General features: G+C 34.4%; 1 protein-coding gene across 1 annotated transcript; it reads right to left on the minus strand.

Annotated features, from left to right (window-relative positions):
- Positions 1-2026: 2026 nt before the first annotated feature.
- Positions 2027-3008, minus strand: LOC112607197 (olfactory receptor 5AK2). Its single transcript, XM_025358319.1, has one exon. The coding sequence runs from the start codon at positions 2970-2972 to the stop codon at positions 2043-2045; it is 930 nt and encodes a 309-aa protein (XP_025214104.1). The 5' UTR covers positions 2973-3008; the 3' UTR covers positions 2027-2042.
- Positions 3009-12323: the final 9315 nt, after the last annotated feature.

Genomic DNA, 12323 nt, shown 5'->3' on the forward strand with positions numbered 1-12323 from the left:
ATGGTAAAGTGTAGGTGTTCAGTTTTATTTTCTTGGTATATTGCTAGCCTATTATCCCGGCACCATTTATTGAATAAGTCCTTTCTCCATTGCTTACTTTTGTTGACTTTGGTAAAGATCAGATAGCCGTGTGTGTGTGTGTGTGTGTGTGTGTGTGTGTGTGTGTGTGTGTCTTTCTTTCTAGGTTCTCTATTCTGGTCTATGTTACTGTTTTTATACTAGTGTCATGCTGTTTTGGCTACTGTAGCCCTATAGTATGTCTTGAAATCAGATAATGTGGTGCCTCCAGCTTAGTTTTTTTGCTAAGGATTGCTATGGCTATTTGGGTTCTTTTCCAGTTTCATATGAATTTTAGAATAGTTTTTCTAATTCTGTGAAAAATGGCATTGTGATTTGATAGGAATAGCACTGAATCTGTGGTTTACTGGGGGTAGTATGGCCATTTTTAATGATGCTGATTATGCTAATCCATGAGCATGGACTGTTTTTCCATTTGTTTATGTCCTCTCTGATTTCTTTGAGTAGTGTTTTGTAATTCTCTCCTTGTAGAGATATTTCGTTTACTTGGTTAGATGTATTCCTAGATATTTTATTTTTTTGGTAGCTATTATTAATTGAATTGTATTCTTGATTTGGTTCTCAGTTTAACATTACTGATGTTTAGAAGTGCTAGTGATTTTTGTACATTGATTTAGTAACCTAAAAATTTAGTGAATTCATTTATCAGCTCCAGGAGCCTTTTGACAGAGTCTTTAGAGTTATCTAGATATAGAATCATATAGTCCACAAAGAGAGATAGTTTGACTTCTTCTTTTCCTATTTGAGTGCCTTTTGTTTCTTTCTCTTGACTGATTGCTCTGCTTAGGACTTCTAGAACTATGTTGAACTATGGTGAGAGTGGGCACCCTTGTCTTGTTCCAGTTTTCAAGGGGGAATGCCTTCAGATTTTGCCCATTCATTATGACATTGGCTGTGAATTTGTCATAGATTGCACTTATTTTGAGGTACGTTGCTTTGATGCTTAGTTTGTAGAGAATTTTTATAATGAAGGGATGTTGCATTTTATTGAAGGCTTTTCCTGCATCTATTGAGATCGTGTGGTTTTTGTTTTAAATGCTGTTTATGTGGTGAATGACATTTCATGATTTGCATGTATTGAACCAACCTTGCATCCAAAGAATGAAACCTACTTGATCATGGTGAATTAACTTTTGAGGTGCTGTTGAATTTGGTTCACTGATGGTTTTGAATCTATGTTAATCAGGAATATTGGCCTGTAGTTTTCTTTTTTCGTTGTGTCTTTGCCAGGTTTTGGTATTAGAGACCTGATGCTGGTTTCATAGAATGAATTGCAAAGGAGTCCCTCCTGCTCAATTTTTGAAATAATTTCAGTAGAATTGGCACCAGCTCTTCTTTTTACACCTGGTAGAATTTGACTGCAGATACATTTGGTTTGCGCTTTGTTTTTGGTTGGTAGATTTTTAGTACAGTTTTCACTTCAGAACTTGATACTAGTCTGCTCAGGGTTTCAATTTCTTCCTTATTAAATCGGGAGTTTGTGGTTTGCTGGGATTTTATCCATTTCTTCTATATTTTCTAGTCTATTTGCATAAAAGTGTTCAAAATATTCTCTGAGTATCTTTTGTATTTCTGTGGGATTGGTTGTAATGTCACCTTTGTCCTTTCTGGTTGTGCTTATTTGGATTGTTCCTTTTTTTTTTTTTTTTTTTTACCTTAGTGAATCTAGCTAGCAGCCTACCAATCTTATTTATCCTTTCAATAAAACAAATTTTGGTTTCATTAATTTTTTATATAAATTTTTGGGTCTCAATTTTGTTCAGTTCTATTCTGATTTTAGTTATTTCTTGTCGTCTGCTAGCTTTGTGGTTGATTTGCTCTTGTTTTTCTAATTCCTCTACATGTGATGTTTGATTATTAATTTGACATCTTTCTACATGTTTCCTATTGTAGAAACATTAAATTTTGGTAGAACAGTTATGCGGGATGATTTGTTGTGCTAAATGTTAACAACTGGGGCTAATTTAAAAGAACTTTTTCCCTATCAATTTTAAAGCTTCTTTTACTTCCTTATTTCTGAAGCTATAGATTAAAGGATTCAACATGGGAATAACGGTGCCATAAAATATAGAGGCCACTTTCATATTCTCCTGGGCATTATTAGAATGAGACTGTAAGTACATGTAAGAGAGTGTCCCATAGAAAATGGTGACTGTAGTCAGGTGGGAGGCACATGTGGAGAAGGATTTTTTCCTCCCTGCACTAGAAGACATTTTCAGGATGGTGGCCATGATGTAGATATAGGAAAAGATGATGACCAACCCAGTGAACATCAAGTTAAATCCCACAAAGACAACAAGTAGCTTGAGGTTGATGTCAATACTGGAGCATGAAAGGGCAAGAATTGGGGGACCATCACAGAAGAAGTGATTGATGTTCTTGGACTTGCAGAAGGACAGAGAAAATGTAAAACCTGTATGTACAGAGGCATTTATTGAGCCCATGATGTATGAACCAGCTACCAAATGGATGCAGACTCTTCGGGACATGATTATGGTATAGTGAAGGGGCTTACAGATTGCAACATAACGGTCCACTGCCATCATAGCCAGCAGGTAACAGTCACTGGTTGCAAATGTTGCATAAACCAATAATTGTATCACACAGCCCCAAAATGATATAAAATTCTTTTCTTCCGTGAAGCTTTGGAGCAGCTTGGGAGTGATAGCAGAAGTATAACAGATATCAACAAAAGCCAAATGTTGCAGAAAAAAGTACATGGGTGTTTGAAATCTGGAATCTGTGTTGATGAGTAAGATTATTCCAGTATTACCCGTTATGGAGGTCACATAGATGAGAAGGAATACAATGAAGAGGATATGCCAAAACTCTTGTTGGGCACCAAATCCCAGAAGACAGAATTCATTCACTTCAGTGCTGTTTCCTCGTGCCATGGCTACCAAAAGTCTAGAAAGGACCAAAAGAAGGACCCAGAAAAGAAAGGAATCTTTGAGACTTCTTGCAGTGAAATGGCTCTATATTTCATGTCACTTTTTTCTATTTGGATTTTCATGACAAATACTCACAATAGTGTTATTTACATCTCAAATATAAAAATTTACTTACAATCATCAAGTAAAGAGTGATTTACTTGATGAAAGAGGAAATGAATTTGTCTTCAAAATGAAAAAGTTTGTCTCAGAAGAAGACTGACTTCTAATGTGTGTAGTTCTTAGAAATATAGATGAACAATTTTTCAATATATTAAACAGGCATCCATACCTAAAGTAATATTAAAACATAATTTTGTACCCCTTTAGAAACCTATAATTATTCACAGCCACCTACTATTTTAATTTTGGATAAAGCTCTTGAAATTAGTCGAATAAATTACAGTTAAATTTCCCTAAATATGTTCACACTTTACATATGTTTGAAGTCTTCAAAGTATCTTTTTATTAGTATCCTTAGAATGCAATTCCCATCTAGGTGATATTCTTTACAAGCAAAATAAACCTGTTATATAATGGATGTCTGAGAGCCTTACATTTTCTATTGCTTTTTTTTTTTTTCTGTTCTGTAGTGGAGGAACAAGAAAGCAGAAACAATTCTTTTCAATTTAACATTTAGTGAATATTGAGGTATATTAAGTTGGTATAAGTTTCTTCCTAGGGTAAATTTACTGTAAAATGAAAGAAATGCAGTCCTTTCAAAAAGCGTTTCTTTCATTTGGATAAACACTTACTAGAGGAAGCTTGAATAGGCCAGAAGTCTACTTCAGTTAGAATTTTGATAGAATAATGACATTTATCATATCAACTTGACTTTAATTATCTGGATTTAAATAAAATAATATGAAAATATGAGGATGCTTTTCAAGAGCTAAGGAAACTAGTGTAACCCCCTTCCAATCACGCACAGAATCTGTACATTTCTATGTTTATATTGAGCTAATTGTTGGCTGGTTCAATATGAAGTAGTTTGTTTCATCTATGTTGAAGGTGTTTTCTAATCAAATGGATGCTACAAAGAAAATGGCCAACGACCTAAGCTTTTTTTAAGCATTCATATTTGGTGGTACATGTGAAGGTTTGTTACATAGGTAAACTCATGCCACGGGGGGTTTACCCTAGCATTTTAAACATGCTTAACATATGGGTAGTGCTGGGTTTCTCAGGCTTCATTAATAGTCAACCTTGTGCAGTGGAAAGGAAATAGGTAACCCTGGTTTTGAATTTTTGTCTCACCAGTTAATGGAAAAAAGCATATAATTTCCTTTGGCCCTAGTTACTTCCCCTGCACAATGGGGATCACAGAACTCATCTAGAAGTTAATTATGTTCATTCACTTGTTTATAGTATCAATAACATGCATATTATATATAATAGAATATTGTGAAACTTGCATTGAAAACAAATTAACAAAAATCTTCTAATAGCAAAATCAGGAAATAGAATTGTATACATTTCAGTAGATTTATATTATTTATTAATACCTAGTCTAAGGCAGAGAGATAAATATGTACTCTTATGGAGTCAAAAGAGAAAAGCATGTTGTAGAAAAATATGTAGATTTGGACCATTTGAAAAACTAAACTCTCCATCACTCTTAATGTCTCTTGCTTTCATTCTCTTTATTTATTTGTGGCTAAATGCCAGAAAATGTGCACACCAAATTCAAGTATAGTTATTCATGGGTGTGGCATTAGGTAAAAAAGAACATTATTTTCTAAACTTACAAACTTCTGAACTTTCACTTTTATAATGGGAATTCATGAACTTTATTGTTTTAAAAATGAAGAAAACTATGTTTTATGTGGTCATTGATGCCCCCTAAAGTTGCCTACCATTTCATTATTTTAACTATTTTTTGTTTTTTGTTTCTCTCTTCTTTTTCCTGAATTTCTGTGGACCACTTGAACTTTTTCTTATAATCCCATTTTGGTGCAGTTATAGTGATTTTTTTTTGCATATTGTTTTTATTAGATATCTTTGTATAGCCCTTTTTAGTGGCTGCTCTAGCTGTTGCATTATATGGGCATGGCTTGTTTTATTGTGCTTCACAGATATTGCATTTTTAAAAAATAAAGGTTTGTGGCAATCCTGCATTAAGCAAGTCTATTAGCAGCATTTTCCAGCAGCACATGCTCATTTAATATCCTTGTGTCAGCATTTTTAGCAAAAAGTATTTTTATATAAAGGCATATACTTTTTTAGACATAATGCTATTGCACATTTAATAGACTGCAGTGCAGTATAAACATAACTTTTGTATGCACTGGGAAACCAAAATATTTGTGTGGCTTACTTTGTTGTGAGAGTCACTTAATTGAGGTGGTCTGGAACGAAACCCACAATGTCTCTGAGGTATGTTTGTATAATCATAGCTTGTGTCCATTTTGCCAGTTTTGGTGACGTGTGGAAAGCTTACTTCCTTTTTCATTTCTTTACTGTCTCCCACTTACAATATAAATATAATTGTCTTAACCATTTCCTCCACATACACTGAGAACTGCCTTAGACAGTGTTATAATTTTTGCTTCAACCCTCAATCATCATTTTAAAAACTCAAGATAGAATAAAAGACTCGTATTTTGCTCTTTCTACTTTCTTTTCTTTTCTTTTTATTTTTTTGAGAAAGAGTCTCACCGTTGCCCAGGCTGGATGCAGTGGTGTAATCTTGGCTCACTGCAACCTCTGCCTTCCAGGTTCAAGTGATTCTCCTGCTCAGCCTCCCGAGTAGCTGGTATTACAGGTGCCCATCACCACACCCGGCTACTTTTTCTATTTTTAGTAGAGATGGCATTTCACTATGTAAGCCAGGCTGATCTCAAACTCCTGACCTCAAGTGATCCGCCGGCCTCAGCCTCCCAAAGTGCAGAGATTACAGGCATGAGCCACTGTGCCCGGCCTCTTTCCACTTTCTTAACCTTCTGATGTTTCATGGTTCTTTCATTTAATAACAACTAAAAGAAAGGATATAGAAGAGTGGATAGAAAAATGACATAATCATATTCTGTGTACAAGAAACTCACTTCAGATATAATGATACATGTAGGTGTGAAATAGAAGGAAGAAAACATATCACATGAAAACATTAATCAAAAGAATGAAAGTATGGCTATGTAAATATTAGATAAAGTAGATTTTACAGCAAAGAATATTACCAAGGACAAAGAAGAACATTACATAATAACAAAAGTGCTAATCAAGAAGAAATAGCAATCCTAAATGTGTAGGCACCAAACAAGTAAACTACAACATATATAAAGGAAAAACTGAAAAAAATTGAATTGAGGTAAAGGCCAATCTATAATTGGGGATTTTAATATTCCTTTCTCAACAATTTGTAGGACTATATGGAAAATCAGCAAGGATATAGAAGAACTTGACACCTTCAGCCAACAGGATATCAGTGACAGTTATAGAACAGTCCATCTCACGTGACTAGAATACATATTTTTTCCAGCACTTGTAGAATATATATCAAGATAGATTATACATAATCCATATAATTTTAGAAGAATGGAATTCACACAGTGTGTGTTCCTGACCACAATGAGATTGAACAAGATATAAACAACAGACATGTAACAGGAAACTCTCCAGACAGTTGGAAACAAAACAATGCATTTGTAAACAATCCTTGGGTCAAAGAGGTAGTCACAACAGAAATACAAAATATTGAACTGGATGAAAATACAATGCTTAAAATTTATGGGGTGCAGTTAAAGCAGTGTTTAGTGGGCATCCCATAGCACTAAATGCTTACACTAAAAAAGAGAAAAAGCCTCAAATCATCAATAGAATCTTCTACTTGAAAAATATTGAAAAAGAAGAAAAAATTTTTAAATATGTAGAATAATAGATCTAAGAACAGAACTCAATGAACTGGAAAAAGAGAAACAATTTAAAACACTATGAAACAAGAAGCGGGTTTTGAAGAAAATTAACAAAACTGACAAACCTCTAGAAGGTCTGGCAAAGATAAAAGAGAGAAGATACAAATTACTAAGTCAGGAAAAAACGGAGGTATCACTACAGACTCTGCAGACAGAAAAAAATGATAGTAAGAGAATACTACAAACATGAGAAGCATAAACTAACCCATAAGAAACTGATTATTTGAATAGCCATACAGCCACGAAGAGAATTGAATTTATAATTTAAAAACTTATAAAATATCACTGGAAAACTCACTAAATGTATAAAAAAGAATTAACTTAATTCTATACAATTTCTTTCAGAAAACAGATGTGAAAAGAACATTTTCCAACTTATTCTGTGAATCCCGTATTATCCTACTAGCAAAAGCAGACTAAATAGCACACAAAAAAGAAAACCATAGTTCTGTATCTTTAATGAATATAGACACAAAAGTCTTTAAAAAATTTAGCAAATAGAACTCAGCTATGCGTATGAAATTACACACAATGGCCAAGTTGGGTATATTCAGGTCTAAAGAGAAAAATCACAGGATCGTATACATTGATGAACAAAAAGAATTTGACAAAATTCAACATCTCCTTAATATCTTAAAAATCTCTGAAAGCAAGGAAGAGAGGGCAATTTCCGCAACTGATGAAGAACATGTACATAAAAACCTATGACTAACATCCTACTTGATACAGACTAAATGCTTGCTCCTAAAATTGGGAACAGGTGAGGATACTCATTCTCTTCAGTGCTATTCAACAGAGTTTGGGAAGTTCTAGTCAAAGGAAAGGATATATAGGCATGAAAGTGATACAGATCAGAAAAGAAGAAATAAAACTGCCATTTGTAGATGACATGATGGTTTATGTAGAAGATTCCAAGAATCTACCAAAAACTTCTTGAAGTAATAAGTGAGTTCAGAAAAGTTGCAGAATACACGACAGTTCTAAAAAATCCACACTATTTTCATAACAATGAACTTGTGGAAACTGGAATAAACACAACACTATTGATAATAGTTCAAAAAATGAAATACTTAGGTAGAAACATAACACAACTATTGTAGGACTTTATGATGAAAATTACAATTATGCTGATAAAAGAATCTACATAAATAGATACATTGTGTTTAGGAGATACAAGATTCATATAGTGGTGTCAGTTCTCCCCAAATTGATGTACAGGTTTAACACAAATGCAATCAATGTCTCAGCATAGTATTTTTAGCGTGTGAACAAGAATATTCTAAATTTATAGGGAAGAGAAAAGAAGCTAGAAAAGCTAATACGATTCTGAAAACAAAGAAGAAAATGAGATGAATCACTTTACCTAACACCGATATTTTTTCTCTATCTACAATAGTTAACCCTGTGGAATTGGTGGAAAGATAGATACAAAGATAGAGCAAAATAGTGAATCCACAAATAGATCCACACATGTGCAGTCATTTGATTTTTGAGCAGGTTCAGTTCAATGGAGGAAGGCATTTTAGAAAATAGTGCTGAGACAACTGGATATTCATAGACAAAAACATGAACCCAAACCTAAAACTCATACCTTATGTAAGAATTAACTCAACATGAATCTTAGCTTTAAATGTAAAATATAAAACCATAAAACTTTTAGAGAGTAATCTAAGACAAAATATTTAGGGCAAAATTTTTAGGAGAGGTGTTGTGAAGAATTCTTAGACATGACATCAAAAGCACAATCCCCTCCTCAAAAATTCAACAATTGGATCTCATTAAAATTGAAACTTTTGCTCTGTTAAAGACCCAGTGAAGAGAATGAAAATCACCCTATGCTGGAAGAAAATATTTTCAAACAACATATGTGATAAAGGACATGTATTTAAAGAATATAAAGAACTCCCAAACAACAACATCATCAACAACAACAACAACATCATCAAATTAGAAAATGCCTGAATGACATGAACAGACATTTTACCAAAAAGTGCTATATGGATGGTAAATAAGCACATGGAAAGGTGTCCAACATCATTAGCCATTAGGGAAATGCAAAGTAAGAACAAAATGTGATATCACTACGCTACCTGTGAGATGTCACTACAGAATGGCTAAAATAAGAAAAAGGTGACAATAGCAAATGCTGGGAAAGACTCAGAGTAACTGGATCTCTCATACATTGCTGGTGAAAATGGTGGTCACTCTGGAAAATAGTTTGGCAGTTTTGTAAAAAGCTGCTAGACATACAACCCAGTCCTTGGACTTGTGGGCAATTATATTTGCATAAAACTTATATTCACACGAAACCTGTACAAATTTTTTTATAACATTTTCATTTGTAGTAGCCAAAATCTGCAAACAATCAAATGCCCTACAGTAAATGAGTGATTTAACAATTTTATTACATCCATACTATGGAATATTTCCAAAAATAAAGAGAAATAAACTATTGATACATGCAGCAGCTCGGATGACTATCAAGGGCATTATTCTGAGTGTAAAAAAGCCAACATCAAGAGGACATATACTATATGATTCCATTTACAAAGCATTATGAAAATGATACAATTATAGAAATAGAGAACAGATTGGTGATGGCTAGACGTTGGGGTGGTAAGAGGAGGGGCATGGTGTGACCAGAAGGGGTACAAAGGAGACATGTAGAATCTGAGATCTGTGATCATCAAGTCTGTATCTTCACTGCAGTGGTAGCTCTATAAATCTACACACGTATGAAATGACATAGAGCTATATACACAACTGTCCCAGTATCAAAATCCTGTTTTGATGTCATATTGTAATTATGTAAGATTGAACTCTTGAGGAAAAAGTATATGAAGGATATTTGATCCCTTTCCCTATTACCTTTGGAACTTCCTGTGAATCTATAAATATTTCATAATAAAAAGTTAAAAAATGAAGAAGAAAAAGTAAAGTCTATTGTGCAGTGATGTGAGGTTTAAGTGAGCAGATTTATGTAAATTTATGTAAATTTCTCAGCACAGGGCTGGGCATGGAAGGTATGCCCAGCAAATGACTTTAATAACAATGCAAATAATTCATTAAAGGCATATTATATTGATTGGTTAATTGAGCAATCAGTTTATTCATTCAATCATTTGTTCATTCATGTTATTTTCCAGGTGATACTCAGACTGAATCAAACCCATCCCTTTATTTTCAGTAAATCACTAGGGATGAAGTCATTCCTCCTGGTTTTGAGGTGAAACATTCTGGGGCTTTGGCTAATCTTTTGCTCTAAAATTTTCACCATGCACTGGCATGGTACATGGCAGATTTTGGAAAAAATGCTATTAGCTTTGTTTTACTTACTTTGAGGTTGCCTACATGTTCTCTCTCCGCAACTGGCACTGATTGCTGATCAAGGTCTCTCTTTTCAGTTCCTCCTCATCAGCAAGTACATAGCTGGGGTATAAGAGATCAAAACCCACTCCCTGGAGAACCTGAGGTTTCAGGGGCTCAGATGTAATTGGGAAAAACAATGTTTGCTAGTTAATTTTCTGCTGAAGCAAAGTTAAGCTCTCCAGGGGGAACAAAATTCTTGTTTTAATGCCATCGGGGACTTTTTGCCCCGCTATTGATAATTTGCTATTAACCTTCTTCCCTCCCTCTCTTTTATTCTTCCTCCATTTCTCCCCGCTTTATTTCCTTTCTTCCTGTTTTTATTTCTTCTTACCCCACCTTCTCTTTTTTTGGGTGGGTGATGAATAACAAACCAAATGGTAAATTCAGAAGTATAAAAGTGTATATAGTAAAAACCATGTCCACCTTCATCCCTAGATTTCTAATCTTCGGTTTCCTTCCCTGGAGATCACCATTGTTACAAGCTCCTGTTATTCTTCCAGATATACAAGCCTTGCAGTGCATTTGAAAACATATTATATTCATGTTCTTTGTTCACTCCCACAACAAAAGACGATGTATTATTCACATTGCTCAGCTTTCATTTCACTTAATGTTTTTGGGTGATTTGTCTCCATCAGTATGAAAAGAGAAGCCTCACTCTTTTTAATGTTTGTATTATATTTTATTGAACAGTTGCATTTATTTATTTTTTTATTTTATTTTATTTTTTTTTTTGAGACGGAGTCTTGCTCTGTCACCCAGGCTGGAGTACAGTGGCCGGATCTCAGCTCACTGCAAGCTCTGTCTCCCAGGTTTATGCCATTCTCCTGCCTCAGCCTCCCGAGTAGCTGGGACTACAGGCGCCCGCCACCTCGCCCGGCTAGTTTTTTTGTATTTTTAGTAGAGACGGGGTTTCACCGTGTTAGCCAGGATGGTCTCGATCTCCTGACCTCGTGATCCGCCCGTCTCGGCCTCCCAAAGTGCTGGGATTACAGGCTTGAGCCACCGCGCCCGGCCCGAACAGTTGCATTTATTAATCTGTTTAATCATACTGTTCCCCCATTGTTTGACATTTAGATTGTTTCCAATCTTTTACTAATACAAACAATGTTACTGTAAATATTATTGTGAATATATCTGTAGGCATAAAAGGTGTTTTGGAGAGGAAACTGAGTAAAGGGTATGATAATGATAACTTTTGATACTTATTACCCAGCTACCCTCAAGAAGCTCTACTAGTTTATACCACTTCTATCAAACCTAGAGACTATTTCTCCAAATTCTAACAGATTATTACAAAACTTATATAAAATTTGTCATTTTTATAGGTGAAAAATAATTTAATTTGTTTGTCCTTTTCTCATATGAGCCAGGTTGGATATCTTTTCATATTTCTATGAAGAATGACTTTTTTATTTTATGTGAATTATGTTATATATGTTGCCCTCCGAGAAAGTATTCTGTTTTTAAATTGATACCTTGAATTGCCCCCTTTTTGCCTCATGAAAAAGAATGAGGCAGTATTTTGTATTATGCACAACATTGCTATAAACTTTATTGTATGTGTTACTTGGTACAATTATTTTTCATGTATATTGCAGTAGTTTCCTGTTCCTATTGCTCCTGAACAAACTACTGCAGAGCAATTGCCACTTCCTCTTACTCAGGCCTAAAATTTTCCAAAGAAGGGCATACAAAACTAGCGTTTTTTTTTTTTTTCTTTCTTATTGAGCACTTCAGAAATTAAGACTGATGGCATTTAGTATAAAATTTAAATATAAGTGTTAGCTGTTAGATCTAATCTTTCTGATCCACACTCTACCACTGAAAATGGAATTTGATTGAATTAACTAAAGGGGCAATCTAGCATTTGTTTTGCTTTGGATTACGGCTAGCCTGTCAAAGAATTTTCCTTTCACATACTGACTCCTGAATGACCTGATTCTGGGGGTGACAGCAGTGGTTAGGTGGGTACACATTCTCCCTGAGGATGTTCAATGTAAAATCATAGCCTATTTTGTACAATAAGAAGTCT

Source organism: Theropithecus gelada, chromosome 14, assembly GCF_003255815.1.
Source record: "Theropithecus gelada isolate Dixy chromosome 14, Tgel_1.0, whole genome shotgun sequence".
Taxonomy (NCBI): Eukaryota; Metazoa; Chordata; class Mammalia; order Primates; family Cercopithecidae; genus Theropithecus; species Theropithecus gelada.

Bases quoted from the DNA above. Each gene is read 5' to 3' on its own strand.
- LOC112607197 (XM_025358319.1), bottom strand. From the start codon at position 2,972: ATGGCACGAGGAAACAGCACTGAAGTGAATGAATTCTGTCTTCTGGGA.